This window comes from Diaphorina citri, unplaced genomic scaffold (assembly GCF_000475195.1).
Source record: "Diaphorina citri unplaced genomic scaffold, Diaci psyllid genome assembly version 1.1 scaffold446, whole genome shotgun sequence".
In the NCBI taxonomy this organism is placed as follows: domain Eukaryota; kingdom Metazoa; phylum Arthropoda; class Insecta; order Hemiptera; family Psyllidae; genus Diaphorina; species Diaphorina citri.
The window spans coordinates 151,484-173,349 of record NW_007377881.1 but is presented as its reverse complement, the minus strand read 5'-3'; the positions used below and the strand labels follow the sequence as shown (position 1 = coordinate 173,349).

Below are 21,866 nucleotides of genomic sequence, written 5' to 3'. Positions count from 1 at the left end.
CGCGAAAAATTTCAAGATTAGAGCTCATTTGTGTGAGAAAATGTGAAAAAAAAAAATCCCGTGAACATCACACGACTTTCCTTATCCTATTGAATGATGCTTATTTAAGTGTTCTTTTACCCTAACTTTTACAACATCTCTAACCGTTTTTCGCTATAGCTGAAAACCGCCAAAATCGGTCGAAATCTGTCCAAAAGCGGTCAAAATTCCGCCAAGCGCAGCAACCATCTCAACCAAACATTTTGTGTTGCATCCTTGTCACATTTGTTAACTACATACCAAATTTCAAGTCTCTAGCTTATACCGTTCCCGAGATATTGTTAAATTACACGGAAAACCGCCAAAAAGCGGTAAAATGCCGCCAACCGTTGCACCGGTCTTAACCAAAAGTTTCGTGTTGCATCCTTGTCACATTTGACATCTACATACCTAACATACCAAATTTCAACTCTCTAGCTCTTACCGTTTTTGAGATATTTTGTTTACAGACAGACAGACACAGAGACACACACACGGACCAATGGCTGAAACTTTGGATTTAGGCTCTAGGGACCTCAAAACGTGTTTTGGCACTAAAATCTGACCATCGAAAATTTGACCCGATTACATTACTTTCCTTCCTATAGGATAAGGAAAGTAAAAAACAAAGGTATCCATCCCTATTTGATTTTGTACCTACAGTAGTACGTACGTAAAGTCTACCTAACCTACATATACATAAGGTAGTTGTGCTACACAAAGCTAGCTATTGTACCCACCAGGGCCGTAGCCAGGATTTTGTCGAGGAATTTATAATAAAATTGTGTGAAGCATGTGTAGTTCAATGCTTGTCACACATATCGTTCTCAATTATTACGCCTGGATAAATTTCATGAGTTGACTTGGACTCGAACCACCAACCTCCAGATCCAAAGTCCAACGCGTTAACCACTGCACTACTGAGGTTGGTTAAGCAATCCTATAGTGAATGAAACAAAATATCAACCGCGAACCCGGTGGCGCCGGGAATTGAACCCGCGACCCTTCCAGTCATTATCACGGTTTGATATCCCCTGGACTACACCGACGTTTGGAACAATAGGGAAATATAAAAATTAATTAGCAGTAGGTACTGAGCTAAGTATTATAGGTTGGTAGGTTATAGGTACGAATGTTCATTAGGTCCAGGTACAGGTAGGTAGAGACAGAGGCAAATCAACTTCCGCGGATTTTGCTGATCTAATGAACAATATCTACCTCTGTATATAGCACTAGACGAGACTAGATTAGTTAGACTTCTACTGGAGGTTCAGTAATACGATAATTTTGCTGATTTATGTGGGTACCAGGCCCGTATTAAGGGCCTCCCCCTCGAGCCTAATTTTTGTCCTTTATTGTAGGCGAAACTCCGAAATTTTGGACCCTCGCAAGGCAGACGCTAATTTTCAAGCTATCTAGGCTGGCCACCTACTCGAAAACGTGTAGAATTCAAACGGCGACTTTATTAGGGAAAAAAGCAGGCAAATGGGGAAAAAGACGACAGAACACTTTTACAGCAAGCTAAAGGAATTTCCCCAGCTTTCCAGGCGCCGCAGATGTCGTTTAGAAATTAATTTTATGATCTGCACAAGTACCTTTTTTTTAAGGCCCATCACACTTTGGAAGCATACCTAGTTGCCTGAAAAACCAATCCTATGAAAGTGATAGATAATGTACTTATAGCTGTAGAGTTCCTATCATTTTCATAGCTTTGGTTTTCCAGTCAACTATGTACCATGCTACTAGCACTTACAAGACAGGTGCACTACTTTTTACTTTCCAAGCTAACTAGGTGGGCTGAAAATACCTATATTTTGATTTATGACAGATTTATTAATAAAAAAAAAGGTACCTACATACCTAAGTAAAGTAAAACAAAGGAATCTTTCTGTGTACCCTGTATAAATAATGTCACAAAAAAGGGGTTTTTTTTTGTTTTTTTTTTTTTTTTTTTTTGAAGGTCCATCACACATTGGAAGCATACCTAGTTGCCTGAAAAAATGAAAGTGATAGATAATGTATAGCAGTATAAAGAACTAGGTGGGCTGAAAATACCTATATTTTGATTTATGACAGATTTATTAATAAAAAAAAGGTACCTACATAGTAAGTAAAGTAAAACAAAGGAATCTTTCTGTGTACCCTGTATAAATAATGTCATGAAGAAAGGAAGTTGAAACCCACTTCATTCAAACAACTAATATACACAGTGTGACTCATCTCTGTGTAATCATGCCATGACTGTACCATACCTACTTATTAATACAGATTTTGTTTGTTCCTTCTTTACATAGGTACCTACTTACCTACCATTTACAGAGGTTTTTAATTTCTATTATTTTTATTATTATTAAAATTATACTCATTATTCAAAAGTCATCTCAGAATAAAGAGAAAACAAGTGACCTGTTCTACAAATAATTCTTCACCTAACACCATTTATATTTCACATGAAGATAATACTGACGTTCACTACACATCAAAATTAACTTCAACATTGGAGCATAGGTACCTAATCCAGGGGTTATAGTTGGGGCCTCTGTGATCTCCTTGTTTCAATGCACTAATCAGTTTTGGGGGGAGAAAATCAGAAGTCGTTTTTTTTCGACCAACTTCGTGAAGATTTGAGTAAAATTTCAGAAGAATAACTCATTTATATTTCACATGCAGATAATACTGACGTTCACTACACATCAAAATTAACTTCAACATAGGAGCATAGGTACCTAATCCAGGGGTTAATCAATAAGTTGTTATTGATAGGATAATCTATGTGTTACAATTTAGGTACCTAATGCAAACACTTCAATGCAACTTGTTGATCGGTACCAAACAAGATGTGCTTGAGGATTCCAAGATTAATTTAAAGAATAGGTAGTTATATCAATGTAGTTATATCAATGTCACAAAAGATCTAACCAGGTCGCAGTGACCAAGGGTGTTTATTAAAGCCGATGGCCCTACCTGTACCAATACCAATATATCAAGGCGCTCGCCTGGTAAACAGGAGGGCGTGGGTTCAATCCCAGCCAAGGTATGGAATTTTATCCTCATATAATTTGAGAATTTGACCACAGTAATAATAGTAGCCTACTGCTGGAGCAAAGGGACTTTTCAGTCCTATGCAAGCAGTATAAATAAGCACTATTATTATTTTATTATTGATAGGATAATCTATGTGTTACAATTTACGTACCTAATGCAAACACTTCAATGCAACTTGTTGATTGGTACCAAACAAGATGTGCTTGAGAATTCCAAGATTAATTTAAAGATTAGGTAGTTATATCAATGTAGGTTTGTGTCTACCTACATCCTACACACAGGATGTTTATGGCACTACTTAAAATGTGCACAACTGAACTTGGTTTGTCAAAACAATGATTCCATTGTACTTATTCTGTTTACTCTGTTTGTATTTTTTAGTTGATGTTTGATTTTGTTTTGTTTAGCTTGCTAAAGAGGAATGTACCTAACTAGTCTTCCCAAGAATGTACCAGAAAGTTTGGTTAAAAAACATATACCTAGACTTGGTTATTCATTTTTTTTTTTTTAATGGGTGTTCCACTGCCTTTTTAGTCCGTCCTTCCTTTATCATTACAATAGTAATAAAAAGGTATAAGGGACGGACTATTGTATTCGCCTCCACAAGATTTCCCCCCTGCCACTACGAGTGTGGGAAAGAAACCTACATGAGAAAAGCTCCCACCGCGCATGTATCGATCGATGAGAGAAATTTTGCCGAGTGTAACTTTTTCCTTCCTGATTTGTATTTTTCTTTGATAAATCTTTCTAAAAAATACTTGTTCAAAATTATTTCCTTAGTGTTTAAGATCTTTTAGTTTTAGTTGTTTGTTTCCCCTCAAGAGAACCAATTTCTTCCCAGTTAATCACATTCACTAGAAATGTAAGTATAAAGTGTCGCAAGGGATGGGACTGGTCGGAGAACTGATCTTTTAGTTTTAGTTGTTTGTTTCCCCTCAAGAGAACCAATTTCTTCCCAGTTAATCACATTCACTAGAAATGTAAGTATAAAGTATCGCAAGGGATGGGATTGGTCGGAGAACGTTCAAATTGTCGTGTCCCAGTTTTCCATTTAACTTTAATTCCCATTATGTACCTCACTATGAGTAGGCGGAGGATACGACAAATAACTTCCATTCTAACTGAAACGAACCTCGTTTTTTCGTTCAATATTGGACGATTTTTGTCAGATTCAAATGAACCGATTTGGCCTGGATAAAATTCTTTTAGAGCAACTTTGTTTAGGAAATTACAAGCCCATCTTGAAAAGTTCATGAGGTATTGATTTGATGTCATCTCGGAAAATTGCAATAGACGTACCTATGATGTTCAGCCATGTGAGTTTATTTTCTAGGCATTTCAAGGCAGACCTGTTAAATTTACTGTCGTGATTTAAAACTTTCAAATGATAAGTTTTGAGAAATTTATTTAATGTCCTATATTATTTCTATCAGTGTGTCAGATTGGGAGGCGTTATCATTTAGTCATAGGGGATAAGGCATGTTTCTTATCACGAGAAATATTTTCACAGGTACCTACCATATCTAGCATGGCGTTAGGTAGCACGTATGTAAATACCTACCCCTCACTAATAAAGCCCATCTTGAAAAGTTCATGAGGTATTGATTTGATGTCATCTCGGAAAATTGCAATAGAGGTATGATGTTCAGCCATGTGAGTCTGTTTTCTAGGCATTTCAAGGCAGACCCGTTATATTTACTGTCGTGATTTAAAACTTTCAAATGATAAGTTTTGAGAAATTTATTTAATGTCCTATTTTATTTAAAGCCCATCTTGAAAAGTTCATGAGGTATTGATTTGATGTCATCTCGGAAAATTGCAATAGAGGTATGATGTTCAGCCATGTGAGTCTATTTTCTAGGCATTTCAAGGCAGACCCGTTATATTTACTGTCGTGATTTAAAACTTTCAAATGATAAGTGATGAGAAATTTATTTAATGTCCTATTTTATTTCTATCAGTGTGTCAGATTGGGAGGCGTTATCATTTAGTCATAGGGGATAAGGCATGTTTCTTATCACGAGAAATATTTTCACAGGTACCATATATCTAATATGGCGTTAGGTAGCACGTATGTAAATACTTACCCCTCACTGATAATAATAATGAGAATGGTTTATTTTAATATAACTATAAAGATATTATCTTCCTTTTGTTCCTATATAAGTACCCCCAATGGTACTTTTCAGGAACTTACTGTCTACCTTGTGCTGTCAAATGTCCAAGTATTTTCTTACAGAACACCACAGCTATTACAGACGATGAAACACCTCTTGCGTACCGTACTATTCGAACACACATCTCTCATCCCAGCCACAGTATACAGGGAGTACAGGTTTGCTAATACAGTAAAACTTCGATTATTTCAACTAATTGGGACCGGGGGTAGATACAATGATCGAGGTTGAAATGATCACTTTCTGTGATCTTTTCCTCGGATAAAATAGGATATTCTTTGAAAGACAGAAAAAAACAATGGATTTTGGAGTTGAAATAATAGAGTTGAAGTAATGGAAGTTGAAATAATCGAGGTTCTACTGTAATTATTTTAAAAAAAAGTAGAGGCCCTAAAAAAAGTAACTATCACAAATGTACTATTCGAACACACATCTCTCATCCCAGCCACAGTATACAGGGAGTACAGGTTTGCTAATACAGTAAAACTTCGATTATTTCAACCAATTGGGACCGGGGGTAGATGCAATGATCGAGGTTGAAATGATCACTTTCTGTGATCTTTTCCTCGGATAAAATAGGACATTCTTTGAAAGACAGAAAAAACAATGGATTTTGGAGTTGAAATAATAGAGTTGAAGTAATGGAAGTTGAAATAATCGAGGTTCTACGGTAATTCTTTTAAAAAAAGTAGAGGCCCTAAAAAAAGTAACTATACTATGAGAATTATTTTTGAATCCTATAGTAACCAAGTAGGGTGTAAATTTTCTTTTTGTTCACCGAAGTGGACCAGCCTAAGTCGGTCGGTAATCTTTAATTTAACATACCTATTCATAGTTGAAAATTGATTAGTAACCAAATCTCTTGTTTCTTAGTAGGTATTTTCTATTTTTTGCTTCCACAAAATTGGGAAATCTAGGTACCTCCAGTGTGTCAGATTGGGAGGCGTTATCATTTAGTCATAGGGGATAAGGCATGTTTCTTATCACGAGAAATATTTTCACAGGTACCATATCTAACATGGCGTTAGGTAGCACGTATGTAAATACCTACCCCTCACTGATAATGAGAATTATTTTTGAATACTATAGTGACCAAGTAGGGTGTAAATTTTCTTTTTGTTCACCGAAGTGGACCAGCCTAAGTCGGTAATCTTTAATTTAACATACCTATCCATAGTTGAAAATTGATTAGTAACCAAATCTCTTGTTTCTTAGTAGGTATTTTCTATTTTTTGCTTCCACAAAATTGGGAAATCTAGGTACCTACCTCCTAGATGGGTAGAAGTGCCGCGAATACTAAACATATCGTCCCGAAAGTGAAATCAGGATATGAAAAAGCCAGCCGTTCCAAGTCGAATCTAGGTAGGTACATAAATACTGATTATCTTTAACCAAGATCAAAAAATTCCCGGAGGGACGGGCCCCGCTTGTTTATTTTGTAGCAATGAAACAACTGCTACATTAGACACATGTGGCCTGTGTCAACATGTACATATCCGGTGCTCATCAGATGGGCGAGAAGAGACACAATACTTCCCATTTAGGTGCTGGGTCAACACAAGAACACCAGAAAGTAACCCATTGAAATATTAAATTTGCAATCAAAAAATGAGTACAAATTTTTGTTGATGGTGGGATTTGAACCCAGGACCTTCTGCATGGCAAGCAAGTGCATTACCACTGGACCAACCATGCCCCAAATGAAAAATTTAGTATCTCATACCCTCTACAGTCAACCAGAGTAAATCATGACATTCATATTTTTGATGGAATGGATAGAAAGATTAAACCTACCAAGTATGTGTGCTTATGTATCAAGCAGTGTTAAAGCTTCTAAATAAAGTATATCGAGTTGAGTTTACTATAGCAAAACCTCTATGAATACCTAGTTAGGAAACAAAAGTTGGTAGGTATTTTCTAGAATCCAATACAAGGAATCAGACAATTGGTGCATTCTTTGTGTCAATCTATATGAGTTGATTATCTAGCAATGCCAGTTACACATCTTTTCCATTACGTTCTTACTTGATCAGAGTTATTTATGAAGAAATCCTTCGAGATAAGAAACTGGGTGGACTCTCTTTTAGGAATAAGATAACACAGATGTATACAGCAATCATCAGAGGCCTTGATTGTTGGGTTTTTACATCACAGAGCTATTATTGTAACCACTGGTTGCAGTAAATCAGCCACAAGTACATTACCTTTGTGTGAGGGTACCCGAAACCTTTGGTAATGCGAAAAATTCCAGTTGGATGCTTTAATGCACAGAAATTAACAAATTACTTTAAAAGTTTTAAAACTAGGTAAATAAAATAAAAAGAAAACTCAATTTTTGTTGCAACTCTTCAATTTTCACTTTCAATTTTCTTATTCCACACTTTTTTCCCCAGCTGTTGCTTATTTACATAAATAAATCCCACGACGTGAGTAAAAAATCCCTCCATATTAATGCAAAGCGGGATTTTTGGACAGAATCTTTCCATAAACTCGGAAATTTTTCAAGGAAAATTGTCGTTTTCTTGGTTTTCCACGATTATTTTACTCTTTTTCTACAATATAGATTTAGAACACTTGTTTCACGGTCTTCAAAAGGTTTCACAGCCTTTGAATTGCTGACCGCACCCCAACAATTTTCAAACGACAATGAAAAATCCCTCCCGCAAAACAAAAGTTCCCTCGACAAAAAGAAAATTCCCCCTTCAGTGACGCAACAAGTAATGGTGTGCTGCGTGTAGTATTCCTTTGATTATGAATGCTAGGCGTAAAAAGACTATTCATCTTCATTGATTTCAGTTGAAGTTGAATCATGTTGAAAATGAGTCATAGGTTGATTAGGTATAGTTGATTGTTAGGTATGGAGTATGACGTATGACTCAATGACTCAGTAGTTATTTGGTAGGTAGCCTAATATTAGGGTTCTAATAGGAACTTCCTATCTACCAGTTAGTAAGATAGTACATATATATTACCTACTGTTGGTGCGCTTGTTTTCGTGCTGAAGGTTCCGAGTTCAATACCCATTACCTATATAAAAAAAAACCCTACCTACCTCTGTATCTATTCCAATTCCAAATATTTCAACGAGTTGGTATATCGAACTACCTACCTATTTTCTGGTCTTTTCTCGTGTTGAGCCAGCACCTTATTGGGAAGAATTACCTATTGTGTCTCTTCTCTCCCATCTGAAGATAAAAACTTGAGCTTCAGGAGTCCAGAGCCACGAAAATTTGACCTACGAGTGACCTTATACCTTTTTATTACTATTGTAATGATAAAGGAAGGACGGACTAAAAATTAGGTATACCACAGCCTAGTTAGTTTAGGGCTTAGTTGGTAGTGCGTCTTTCTTGTAAGCGCTAGGTCGCGGGTTCGATTCCCGCCCGGGGCGGATTTTATCCTGCACAGTTACGGAACGGCCGGGTTTCTCCTATTATCCTCTCTTCGTTTTCGGGACGATGAGACCTTCTTAGCAGTTACAGTTCCGTCTATCAAACCTCTTCATATAAAAAAAAAAAAACAATAATAATAATAATAAAATGAAAAAAAAAATCCTACCCTCTCGTCTAAAATGGTGTTCAAATAAGTAGATGAAGATGAATCCTTTGACATTTTTTCCTCAAAAATATTTTAATAGGTACCTAGGTAATATTTATCACTTACCAAAAACGAAGGTTATAGGTATCATAGCCATGATAGGTAAGTAGGTATTACCAGTCTTGAGGTCACAAAAGTGCAAATCCTGTCACTGAATAAAAAAAGTCTTATAAAAAGTCCGGTTTCACTCTGCCTCCATTGAAAATTATTAGAAACACTCAAACACAATATAATTTGCACCGTATAGTGTCAATACAAATACCTATACCTAGGTATGTATAAGTAAGCTAGGTAGGGTGACGTCTTTTGCCAATAACTCTCTTCCTGCCCGCAGAAAACTTGAAAACTACGCCATCGCGTGGGAATTTTCCCGCGAGAAAAGCAAGAAAGCTTTAAAAAAGGGATTTTTCTTCGTCCCTCTGTACTCCCTTCCCTCACGCCTTACTTTTTACCCTTTTTCACACCCCCTCACATTCACGCAGTCAGGAAACTTTCGAAAGTGGAAAACTCCCTGACGCAGAAGTAGGACCGTGGGATGAATCATCAATCAAGCCTTATATTGGGAATAAAGGGAGAACGGGCTCTAGTCTTGATTTTAAATCATTACATGAAAGTAAAATCAAAAAATCAAGTCAAGAATGATAATAAAATACGAATTAGGTAGGTACATAGGTATTCTTTAACCTCGATCGAATAAACTACGGCCTAAAAAATTCCCGGAGGGACGGACCCAGCTTGTTTTTGTTAGGTACAAAATGAAACAGATTTTTTTCGTTATGACATGTTGGGCTTTTTAAAAATCAAAAAGAAGATACGAATTATTTTTCTAATAATTCGTAAATAGTCACCAGGTTCTAAAAACAGTTAAACATTGAAGTACTCATTATTCTGAAGAAAAAAATCGTTTACGTATTTATCTACCTACTACATAGGTAGGTATTTATGTATTGTATTTTCAATGTTTTCATCTGATGCACATTTTCTGTCACCCTCCCTCCCTCTCAAACTTTCCTCTCCTCTCTCCTCCCCCCTAAATCTCTCCACTCCAATACCAATGCATATTATTATGAACAAACATCCCTCCTCCTCATATCCTTCTCCTCCTCCTCCTCCTCCTCATCCTCTTTCTCCTCCCCCTCCTCACATCCCTGTTATCACGGGGGAAATGCATTATTTTCTCTAGAAAAGGTCATAAGTTCAGTAGATGCTGTGGTAACGCAATGTGGGGGTAACTTTTCCTCTCATTGTCATCAGTAAGACAAGAGAGTCCTCGGGAAATTTGACTTGTGTCATGAGAGGGCGTTGCGGTATTGTTTCTTAGAAATTACATAGTGGTCAGTTTTCATCCCTCGCTACAGTGCTTTTAACTTGGGGTTAGAAGAAGAAGAAGAAGAAGAAATTAATTTATTTATAAAATCCATGCTGTCCTTCTATGTAAGGGTAGCTTAACATCAACATAGATACTCATTATTACATACATGTAACTTTTTTTAAAACTAGGTAGATGTGCAAATTCTTATAGCTGATGTTAAATATCATGATCGATACTTGTAGAATTTTAATATTTGTGGCAATCCAAAAATTCCATTTTCGGCGAAGCTTTTACCTTTTATTGAACTCACAAACTCCCAATTGAAAATTGGACCATGTTTAGTGGTGTCTTTCGACAATTTTATTATAAGAGCTTCTTTTGAAACTTGGATATACCGGTCTTGTATTACATCTGGTTGCTCCCTCTCTCTTGGAAACTTTATTATCTCGTATTTTGGTCTAAGATTATATTTACCGGTTTAAACACAGTCTTTATAAACCCCGCCCCTGTTTATTTCCAGGTCTGGTGACGCAGGATTACAGCCAGGAGGTGCAGGAGACGATGGTATTGTGGGAGGACCACGCACCCCTCAGCAGATCGCTGCACAGAAGCGGTTGCAACAAACACAAGCCCAGGTGGACGAGGTAAATAGATGGAATGGTGGTGGATAGGATGCTGTGGAGGTCTTATAGTCCCGAAATTGTAAAGAGAAAGGAAGACAGGACAGGAGAAAGTCAGCCGTTCCGAGAACGAACATTATAAGTTCAGGTTGAAATCCATCCAGGGCGGGAATCGAACCCGCGGCTTAGACTTACAAGGCAGACGCGTTACCAACCAAGCTAACTAGGCTGGAAGAAATATAATAATTTTATTACTTCGTAATAGGTATGTATACATTTATGTATATTTCTTTAATTCAGTTAGCTTTTGATTTGGTTCGGTTTGATTTTGTCAAACTTTGTGTTAACAGGTGGTTGACATCATGAAGACAAATGTGGAGAAAGTCCTGGAGAGAGATCAAAAGCTATCAGAATTGGATGACCGGGCAGGTAATTTGGGGTTAAAAAAAAAAAAAAAAAAAAAAACAAAAAAAAACTAATTGTTGATTGTGTTCTTTAATTCCAGCAAAATGGATGGAGGATTCGCTGGAAACAGTTCTGGGAGACAGCAGAAGTCAGACCCCAAATCAAAGCTGAGTGAATCACAAAAGCAAGTGGATGAAGTAAGTGACTTTAGAATATTTCAGAGGGTTGGTTTTCAGAAAGGAAACACCAGTAGGTAAATAAATACCTACTGGGTTGTTCACCCATTGTTCATGTTTCAGGTGGTTGGTAGGTATCAGAGGTATTAGGTACCATGGTGATGGTCTCTCTTTTTCTTCCTAGCCTTCTCCTATTTAAATAGGGTCTCTAGTCATGTTTAATTGGCTTGTCTTGAACGAGTCAACCTATGTGAGGACTTTTGCCTATTTGTTTTAACTAAATAAAAGCTTTTTTTGTTATAGTAACTAAAATTTTAGCCCCAATCTAAGTAACATATCTATGTCTATGTTTTTAACTTTCAATCATCTAATTACTGGTTGTTCTCATTCCAGGTGGTTGGTATAATGAGGGTGAACGTAGAGAAGGTGTTGGAGAGAGATCAGAAACTATCCGAGCTGGACAACCGAGCCAACGCTCTGCAACAGGGTGCCTCACAGTTTGAACACGTTCCCACGTTCCACGGTCTGAGCATGAGTCGCCAGATTAATCATTTATCAGCTGTTATCACGTAGGTAACACTTACACCGAGTTGCATTCTTTGATCTTCTCCTGAAGTCCGGCATTCTCAATCTTGAGATGTTCGATATCCTTCATCATTTGGCCTATGGCAACATCCTTGACGCCTTGCTCCAAACGGGGTAACCCTAGGAGTGCCAGGACGTACAGCAACCATACAAAGGATAGGATGGCTAAGACTCTACACCAAATGGATCGGCGCCAAATGACCTTCATACTGGATAGAGGTCATCTCAAGGACAACATCTCAAGGTCACTTTGATCGGGTGGGGAAGTATTTGAAGGGGTATAGAGGACACTACAATTCGGGCTAGCACACTACCCTTGGAACCTACGGTTATACCCTATCGATAAAAAGGGGTGAGAACAAACTACAATACAAACAGATCTGAGGACAACTAACAAGTTTGAAATTGAAATGTCTTTACAAATTGGTCCTTTACCAAAAAACACACTTCTGAAGCGTCGCGTCATGATGTGAAAGGCGCGAAATCGAAGCCCAACCCCTGAACTGCAAAACTCCTAGACGATTCTGTCCTGTACATTACTCTTCCAATAATATCTATATTATTTATTAATATCCAGAATCATCATGTGCTTACAAACATACTCTGTATTTATAACAATCGCGTGATATAATCGGGGTCTACAATATCATGTTAAAGCGTTTGTTAACCTGTAAGAATGCTTGGAGAGCAGTCCAAAGCAGTCCCTGAGCAAGCTCAGAAATTAACATGTCAACATCTTAGAGGTCACGTTTAACATGAGATTGTAGACCCGGGAGTAAAGAAACCATGTCCTAATTAACTTGTTCAATAACGAATGCTGGTTGCGCCATTTAACATGACATGGGCACCGAATTCCGTAGCGTAAGAAGTTTTTGCCTACTAAAAGCCAAAAGGACTAGTTCTTATGTGTTTTTATTAGGGTGTGTGAAAAGAGGGTTTGAATACAAGTAATAGTGTGTGATGAACTTGAAGACCCAAAAGTGTAGACATACCTTGAGAGCAACAACACACGATTCGCAAGATGTAGATTTTTTCTACCATTTGAAGAATTCCACCGCGAAATAACGGAGTAAATTTTGTGTGCCTCGAACAAAAAAAAATACCCCCGAATCTGCTTGATGTAAAAGCATCACTAATCACACAATTATCATACATTAATAATACGAATATTACAAATACCCATTTACTAAATTATAAAAAAAATACCTATACATAATACATACCAGTTTTGGGTGATTGGTTCAAATTTTGATGTATGCTTTTTAATGAATACCCTAGATTTGTCATAATCTGATTTTTGTGTTAAAACTCAGATTTAATTCCCCTACAATAATTGTTAAGTCTAACTCTAATTCTAAAGCAAAGTGATACCATTTTTTTTAACGTTTCTGTCAATTACTTCATTTTTTTCACTAAGCACACTGCACCTTATAAATGGGACTTTGGTTGCACAAGTTTTTCATTATTACCTACTAACTGTACAAGTTCTATTAGATATGTACCTACACCTGTCTACCGTGCTAATCACATGGGGAGCAAATTTGATAAATTCCTCGACAAAATCCTGGCTACGGCCCTGGTGGGTACAATAGCTAGCTTTGTGTAGCACAACTACCTATGTATGTAGGTTAGGTAGACTTTACGTACGTACTACTGTAGGTGTAGGTACAAAATCAAATAGGGATACCTTTGTTTTGTTACGTACGTATTGGTTTAGGCATCTGGAAAGACTTTCCTACATCAGTAGGTTCATCAATACGATAACATCAATACCGCTAGGTACATCTAATACGTAATCTTTACGTAAGTAATGCCTACGTCTGATAGGTAGTGAGAGAGGTAAGTTGGCACATGCCCCTCTTATACGTAGGTACCAATTGGTAGACTAGGTAGGTATTATGGAAAATGGAAGATTATAATAATAGTAATAATAATAATGCCAGCCTAGTTAGCTTAGTTGGTAGTGCGTCTGCCTTGTAAGCGCTAGGCCGCGGGTTCAATTCCCGCCCGGGGCGGATTTTATCCTGATGGGATAATATTCGTTCTCGGAACGGCTGGCTTTCTCCTATCCTGTCTCCCTTCTCTCTTTGCTTTCGGAACGATAAGACTTTAACAGTTACAGCTCCCTCTGTGGGAAACCGTTTCTGTCAATTACTTCATTTTTTTTCACTAAGCACACTGCACCTTATAAATGGGACTTTGGTTGCACAAGTTTTTCATTATTACCTACTAACTGAACAAGTTCTATTAGATATGTACCTACACCTGTCTACCGTGCTAATCACATGGGGAGCAAATTTCCTTGGTATACTAATAGAAACTCTCTTGAAATACGTGAGTACCACGATTTGAACCAAAATGGTTTTGAACTTTGGCAATTGTTTTTGAGCGCTTTTTTGTACTTTTTTTAAATAGCTTTTTTCATTTAGTGTGGCAGGATTCTCCAAAAGGAGATCTTCCACCCAACCATCCTGTTTTTTGTCAACCAGAAGTGTCTTCCTCTATATTTTTGATAACTTGCTATCTTCCAATTTACTAAAGTAAGTAAATACATCAAAATTCTGGTTTACACCTTTTGTGAACTGAAATTTTGTTCTTTAATGGTTTGCTTAATCTGGTGTTGATTTTTGTTTTTCAAAGACTGAATGGCTTTTTATATGTTTTATGTCTGGTTGCTTCATCTATGGTCACAAAAAGCTTCAAAAGGCAAAATCAATTATGCCAAGTCCATGATTTACGAATTTTGACACAAGATTGATGCTAACTATTTCTTAGAGATCTTCCACCCAACCATCCTGTTTTTTGTCAACCAGAAGTGTCTTCCTCTATATTTTTGATAACTTGCTATCTTCCAATATACTAAAGTAAGTAAATACCTCAAAATTCAGGTTTATACCTATTGTGAACTGAAATTTTGTCAATTATTCTTTAATGGTTTGCTTAATCTGGTGTAGATTTTTGTTTTCAAAGGCTGAATGGCTTTTTATATGTATTATGTCTGGTTGCTTCATCTATGGTCACAAAAAGCTTCAAAAGGCAAAATCAATTATGCCAAGTCCATGATTTACGAATTTTGACACAAGATTGATGCTAACTATTTCTTATACCCGTGGCCTTAATGATTGTGGTAATGCAGGTTCCATTATAAAATATATTTTTATGACAATTTTATCTTATTTTTTGGTTTAATTTTATTCTAGGGTTTAAGTTTGTATCATTATGGTTTATATTAAATAAAGTTTATATCTTGAATAATTTTATTTTACTTAAAAAAAGGAGTTTGTTTTTGTTTGGTTTTCTTCGAATTTTCTGCCTAGTGGTTGGTTAGTCCGATTTTGTAACTTGGATTTAGGAAATCGAATTCCGGGATTTATTTTCGATTTCAGGGTCCCGGGATTGGATCCCTTAGTTAGGTTGCTACGTGAAAAGAAGATTAGTCTGACGCTGATCTAACGAGGATGACGACAAACGCCGACCCCGTTGGAAGGGGAAAAGGCAGTGCAGAAGGAAGAAGAAGAAGAAGAAGACGAAGAAGAAGAAGAAGAAGAAGAAGAAGAAAAAGATGACGAAAGTAAAATGGAATCTTGTAACTCAATAAAATTAGTAAACCCGCAAAAAGGGATTTAGGAAATCGAATTCCGGTATTTATTTTCGATTTCAGGGTCCCCGGATTGGATTCCTTAGTTAGGTTGCTACGTGAAAAGAAGATTAGTCTGACGCTGATCTAACGAGGATGACGACAAAGGCCGACCCCGTTGGAACGGGAAAAGGCAGTGCAGAAGGAGGAAGAAGAAGAAAAAGATGGCGAAAGTAAAATGAAATCTTGTAACTCAATAAAATTAGAAAACCCGCAAAAAGGGAGGAGGAGGAAACAAAATTATAGATATTAGATATACAAGATTATAATGAGTTTGTCAAAAACAAGGGTTGAGTGTGAGAAAGGAGGTTTGTAATTAAAAATGATAAAGGCAATGAAGCGTAATAATACGGTGAAAATTTCCTAAAAATAGATTATAATTAATTTATGCTTCTAAAAATATAATTGAACGTAAGATGAGATCAGATGACAAAAAGCCGAAATCTGAATTTACGTGAAGTCTCAAGTTTACAAGATATTAAGCTCTTATCCTTGTTTTACCTCGTACAAAATTTTACCTTGTTTGTTCTTTGATGGAGATTTTACCTCTTTGAATAAACGAAATGATTTCGACGAGGAAAATGCTCGCGCAAAAGTGATAATTTGTCGATTTTACTGTGCTAACGCGTTGTTGAACCGTTTTAGACTCCATAATGACTGATTTTGATATGTTTACAATTAATCTGTCAAAGATTGGGCAAAGAAAAACAACGCATAAAAAAGTTATGTCTCTTTCAAATCTTGCGTTCATATTGGGACACCCTTTATACCATTATACCATATAATGGTATATCATACCATGCCATTATATGGTATTATACCGAGCTATCTAGGTTGACCCAACGGGATTTCATCTGCGGCGCCTGGAAAGCTGAGGAAATTCCTCTAGCTTGATAGAAAAGCGTTCTTTCTGTCGTTTTTTTTCCTCCATTTGTCTGTTTTTTTTCCCCTCATTAAATTCGCCTTTGGAATTTTACACGACGTTTTCGAATATTATACCACATAATGGTGACCACTAGACCTTCATGCCCCCCTGACTGCCGGAACGTGTGGCAGGAAAACCGTCAGACCGTCTCGTCTGAGAGACCTAGGTCCCGCCACTGACGCTCAGACTATCTGACAGGCCCAGACCCAGTACCGACGCTACGGTCTGAGCGGGTCTAACATGCGCGTTTCTTTCATGACGTACGTTTGAAATGTCAAAGTACTCTGAAAGTCTGATAAGAAACATGGGGCGTCTAGGAGGCAATTAGGAAATTCCTTAGGTTTCTACTAAATTTATTACCTAGGTGGGTATTTACTTAATACCTAAGTATGTACCTACCGAGGTAGGTATTGTGACCAATCTGACTGCAGATATTTTTTTCCGCAGTTTTCGCTTAACCGATCCAAATGAAATGTTTTTTTTTTTTTTTTTTTTTTTTAAAGGGGGTTTTTTTCCGGAGTTTTCGCTTTACCGATCCAAATGAATTTTTTTTTTTTTTTTTTTTTTTTTTCTAAAGGGGTTTAACGTTGAATCATCGTCACTGTTTAACTTTTAAATGCTCAAGTCTTTAGTGACAAGATTTCCCCCACCCCCCCAAGAGGTTTGATCCGTTTGATAGAGGGAAAACTTCAACTACCTACCTACTAAGGTCTTAGCCGAAAGCGAAGAGAGAAGAAAGAGTGAGCCGTGCCGAGAATAAACCTCATCTGTTTAAATTAGAATAAAATACGTTCCGTGTGAGAAACTAACCGGCGACCTAAGCGACAAGAGTTTTACCGACAAGCTACCCGCCAAAATTAATCAAAGTTGAACAAACCATTTTTGAAAGATAGCAACCGTATTACGGACAAACTGAAAGCAAAATCGTCGACTCTCTGGGTCAGGTAGTTTTCAAAATGATCTAATCTTGATCCACAAACCCAGATCTCCTTGCACCTGTTTGATCCATCAATCATAACTTCATAACAGTCATTATTCCTACGGCACCCATAGTAACCGGAGCTAAATCTATGATAGTATAGCTACTTACTTATAGCATAAATATATCAGTCATATTTGTACACTTAAACTTGCATAGATCTTTAGACTTTAGAGGATAACCAGCTTATGAAGTATATAGTTCGTATTAAAAATGCTCAATTTTATTAATTGTAATCAAAGTTAATTAATAATTTTTTATAAAGCAGTTCCTACCTACCTACATATCATAAGTTACAAGCTTTTATAATAGAAAGTAGGTACGTACCTACCTAATAACTACCCAATAAACTTAATCTTGATCCACAAACCCAGATCTCCTTGCACCTGTTTGATCCATCAATCATAACTTCATAACAGTCATTATTCCTACGGCACCCATAATAACCAGAGCTAAATCTGTGATAGTAGGTATAGCTACTTACTTATAGCATATCAGTCATATTTGTACACTTATAATATGTAGCTATACCCCTTAAACTTGCATAGATTTTTATAGGATAACCAGCTTATGAAGTATAGTTCGTATTAAAAATGCTCAATTTTATTAATTGTAATCAAAGTTAATTAATAATATTTTATAAAGCAGTTCCTACCTACCTACATATCATAAGTTACAAGCTTTTATAATAGAAAGTAGGTACCTACCTAATAACTAAACTTAGGTAGGTAAGTACCTACCTACCTAATACATATCTTGACTTTAAGGACAAAAAAAAAAGATATAGAAAATCGTATGTACCTAGGTTCTTAATGACCAATATATGACTATAATGACTATTAATTATTGTGAGTACATATAGGTACTTTATAAAAAACTGTAAAACTTTATGAGGTTCTCTGAAATCTATAATACCTAATACATTAACCTACTTAACTATGTTTTTAGATAGGTAATTAAAAAAACTGCAAAAAATCTAAGTCTCCACTTAAATATAAACTTAATTTTGAAACCCTACAAGGTTATAATATTTTAGAGTGAAATAAAAATAAAATAATATTTAATGATAAAAAAATGACGTTTTCTTTCAAACATAATGACTGATCTCAAAAAGTAAGTCTTACCCTACTCTAAAAGACTGATCTGGTGAACTGTTCCTACGTACAAAGGTACCTAGAGTGAGGTGAAGATAAGGGTCTCAGCCATATTCCCTGAGCGGACCCAAATCTTCAGGATGGACTCTGGATTAGGGAGGATACCGGCTGATCAACATGCGTACCAGACAACATTGGTAAGTGCAACATTTTTACTTATCCTCAACTCTCAGGTTTATTGTCTTATGTTGAAGGGAACTTTGGGATTCTCCGTAAAGTCAAATGCATTAGAAAAGTCCAAGAATGGATCAACCCAAGAGTTAACATGAAACTGTAGACCTGGGGGTATTTATTTTCTTTCTCTGTTGGCATCAAATACTCGTATTATGGTCGTAAAATTTGCCCCCTTTCCGGATTTTGTGTTCCATCTTAGATTTCTAGGTCAATTATCTAGGTAGGTACATCATAGATATCTAGGTACATCTTAGATTAAGCATTTGGTATTCGTACCTCTATAAGCGATTTTGGTCCTTGAGTATGCTCTTATTTTGAATTTCGTGTAAGTAATATTATAAGTACGAAGTAGGTATTTGTAAGTCATTGGATTTCGCAATTGTTGGAATTTCGGTCTTCTCAGTTGTCGGACACATCGCTGTTGTTTAAAATTATCTGCAATTAATGTGAATTATAACGCGAAGTTGTTTTGCCACAATCAGAATTGGGTCAAAAATACCTTAAAGTTTGAATCGACTTGGGAGGAAATAGGTCGCAACTTTGTCCATGGCCGACCATGGCAATTCTTTTCTCATGCCTTTGTTTTTCTTGGCCTTTCTTTCGTCCAATGTAAATATGTAAGCAAATAAGACCTATGTACTTAGTTGTAGGGTATGTATGTCAATATGTCGTCTGTGTCTTCTAGAAACATCTCATTTCTTATCAACATTCTTCTTAGTCTCATCATTAAATTTATTGATTTTCTGTGCGAAAAAAAAGGTCACCGTTTTGGCATTGGCAACATATTTCGCAAAATGATTACAATCATCCTAATGAGAACAATACATGGAATATGATGTACGAGCAAAACCATCTGATAAGAATAAAATGTAAAATTTACCTGCGTGTTTTAGAAAAAAAAAAAAAAAAAAAACATCTACCTTCCCCACCCCAGATGTAATGGAAAAAAAACGGGCCCGAGGTGAACCGAGTTGAACCGTTGAAGAACTTACGATATTCCATTAGATGTGCGATATTATCGGGCAGTAAAAAGTTTGGTACTTTTGGCACATCCACTAAAAATATCAAATACTCTTCTCTTTCTAATTATTACGAGTATATCTAAGAGTTTTGGCACATCCACTAAAATGAAAAAGATGGTGTTCATTTATTATTAATATTCGTCTCGATTGGATTCAAAATTTCGTTATACGTACATAGTTATTTTACCTACAAAATATCTTATATCTTCATGATCACATGATCACAAGGGTTTTAGAAATGTGTTCAAGTGTACCGAGTATGTGAGATCTATTTTAAGATCCGTTAGTATTAGTTCGATATCTGATCAAATCTTTACGACCCGGACAAGACCAAAATACAGAGGATTATACCTAAGTAGAATACCTACGTATAAATAGGTAGATAGGTATTTATGAGTCGAAAGGGCAATAAAAAAAAACTAGTTTTATCCATCAGTTACCAATATGAAATTTTGGACCGGGCATTTTCTATAGGTTGATTAGTTGAGTACCTATTGAGATGACCGATAAAAATTGCAAAGATAAAGGCTGGGGTCTACAATTTCATGTATGTTAACCTTTGAGCATGCTCCAAAGTTCAATTCAAGAGCTTAACTGAAACCAAGTTGAAACTCAGATTTTGGTCCTAGCTGTTTGAGTCCTTCGGACCCTGTATTAGTTTGGTACGCCAAAGCTACCTGGTGACTTTTTTACTTTCCTTATCCTATAGGAAGGAATGTAATGTAATCGGGTCAAATTTTCGATGGTCAGTTTTTAGTGCCAAAACACGTTTTGATGTCCCTAGAGCCTAAATACAAAGTTTCAGCCATTGGTCTGTGTGTGTGTGTGTGTGTGTGTGTGTGTGTGTGTGTCTGTCCTTCTGTCTGTCTGTCTGGTGTGTCTGTCTGTAAACAAAATATCTCGAGAACGGTAAGAGCTAGAGACTTGAAATTTGGCATGCAGGGGATCCCAAAATGGATATTTCCAACCATTTCCCGATTTTGAAAATTTGGAATACTTTCATTACTAATATAGCTCCGCTATTCTGTAGTAATAGAAAGTAAAAACCTACTCTCTCTCTATAATGGGTTCCCTATTCAATGTAATAGAAAGTAAAAAACAAATAGTCGGATAGATAACAAGTTATCTTCATGATGTCATAGTAGTCATGAGATACACAATAAAATTACACATTCCGTAGGTATTATGAAAATACACAAACAGCAAAACAGAAAAATACCGTAGGTAGGTATCGTACTTACATATTTTCAAGAAAAAGAGAAAAACACAAATATCACTGGCGATGGCGTACCTATATCCCAACCCCGCAGGCCCCAGGCCTTTAGGAGCCCGGCAAGGACATATTTAGGGGCCTTGCAGAGACATATTTAGGGCCTTGTAGGGGCCCCAAATGTCTCTAATTTGGAGCATCCACCCCCTCCCAAAACTTTGCGGTTAGGCCCCAATATACAAAAAGAAGTGTATGTATACGTACGCCACTGAGAAATAGTTACCTACCTAGGTTAAACATTTAGAGAAATAGGTATAGTGTGTCCAGATCAATGTGACAGCAAAAAAATAGGCATTGTTATGTTGTTATGACCTATGTTGCCAAACATGTCTCATGTGCAATGGTAGAGAAAGGGGAAGGTATATTGCACAGTGCTTCCTCCGACAGTGAAACAAAGTCAGGTAAGGCGATATCCACCTTACCTGTTCTGGAATCCAACCTCTGAACTTAGAGCTACCTCTGCATTTTAGAAGAGAGAGTTTATCAAAAATAGACCTTTACCCTTTACCTCAAATGCAACAATGTAAGGATTTCCTGCAATATGATTGGTTCCTTCATTTTGGGTTGATGACTCATTGCTGTCACATTGATCTGGATGAACCATAGAATAAATGTAATATAGCGATAGTTTCTCTCTTTCCAAAATACCACCATCCTATGATGGTCGGAAGAACTAAACATCAAATAAAAATAAACAAATGAACAAAAAAAAAAAAAATTAACAAGAAAGAAAGAAAAAAAAATGGTTGAGGAAACTATAAAGGTGTGTC

The 21,866-nt window shown here is 36.6% G+C and overlaps 1 protein-coding gene and 2 long non-coding RNA genes across 3 annotated transcripts in view; 1 reads left to right on the top strand and 2 right to left on the bottom strand.

Annotated features, from left to right (window-relative positions):
* Window positions 1-2,545: 2,545 nt before the first annotated feature.
* Window positions 2,546-3,527, bottom strand: LOC113467290. The gene is made up of 2 exons (XR_003391429.1): window positions 3,215-3,527; window positions 2,546-2,809 (listed from the first exon to the last, which is right to left on the bottom strand). It is a non-coding gene; the product is annotated as an uncharacterized LOC113467290 (long non-coding RNA).
* Window positions 3,528-3,724: 197 nt separating this feature from the next.
* The window catches only part of LOC103508917 (vesicle-associated membrane protein 2), a 31,854-nt gene continuing 13,712 nt past the window's right edge, over window positions 3,725-21,866 (top strand). Inside the window, exons 1-3 of the mRNA XM_026823389.1 lie at window positions 3,725-3,925; window positions 10,670-10,793; window positions 11,120-11,198. Coding sequence (XP_026679190.1) covers window positions 3,924-3,925; window positions 10,670-10,793; window positions 11,120-11,198 — 205 coding nt within the window. The 5' untranslated portion in view covers window positions 3,725-3,923. The remainder of the gene's footprint in view (window positions 3,926-10,669; window positions 10,794-11,119; window positions 11,199-21,866) is intronic.
* Window positions 14,317-21,866, bottom strand: part of LOC113467286 — a 17,637-nt gene continuing 10,087 nt past the window's right edge. The window contains exon 2 of the long non-coding RNA XR_003391425.1: window positions 14,317-14,699. This is a non-coding gene — a long non-coding RNA (uncharacterized LOC113467286). The remainder of the gene's footprint in view (window positions 14,700-21,866) is intronic.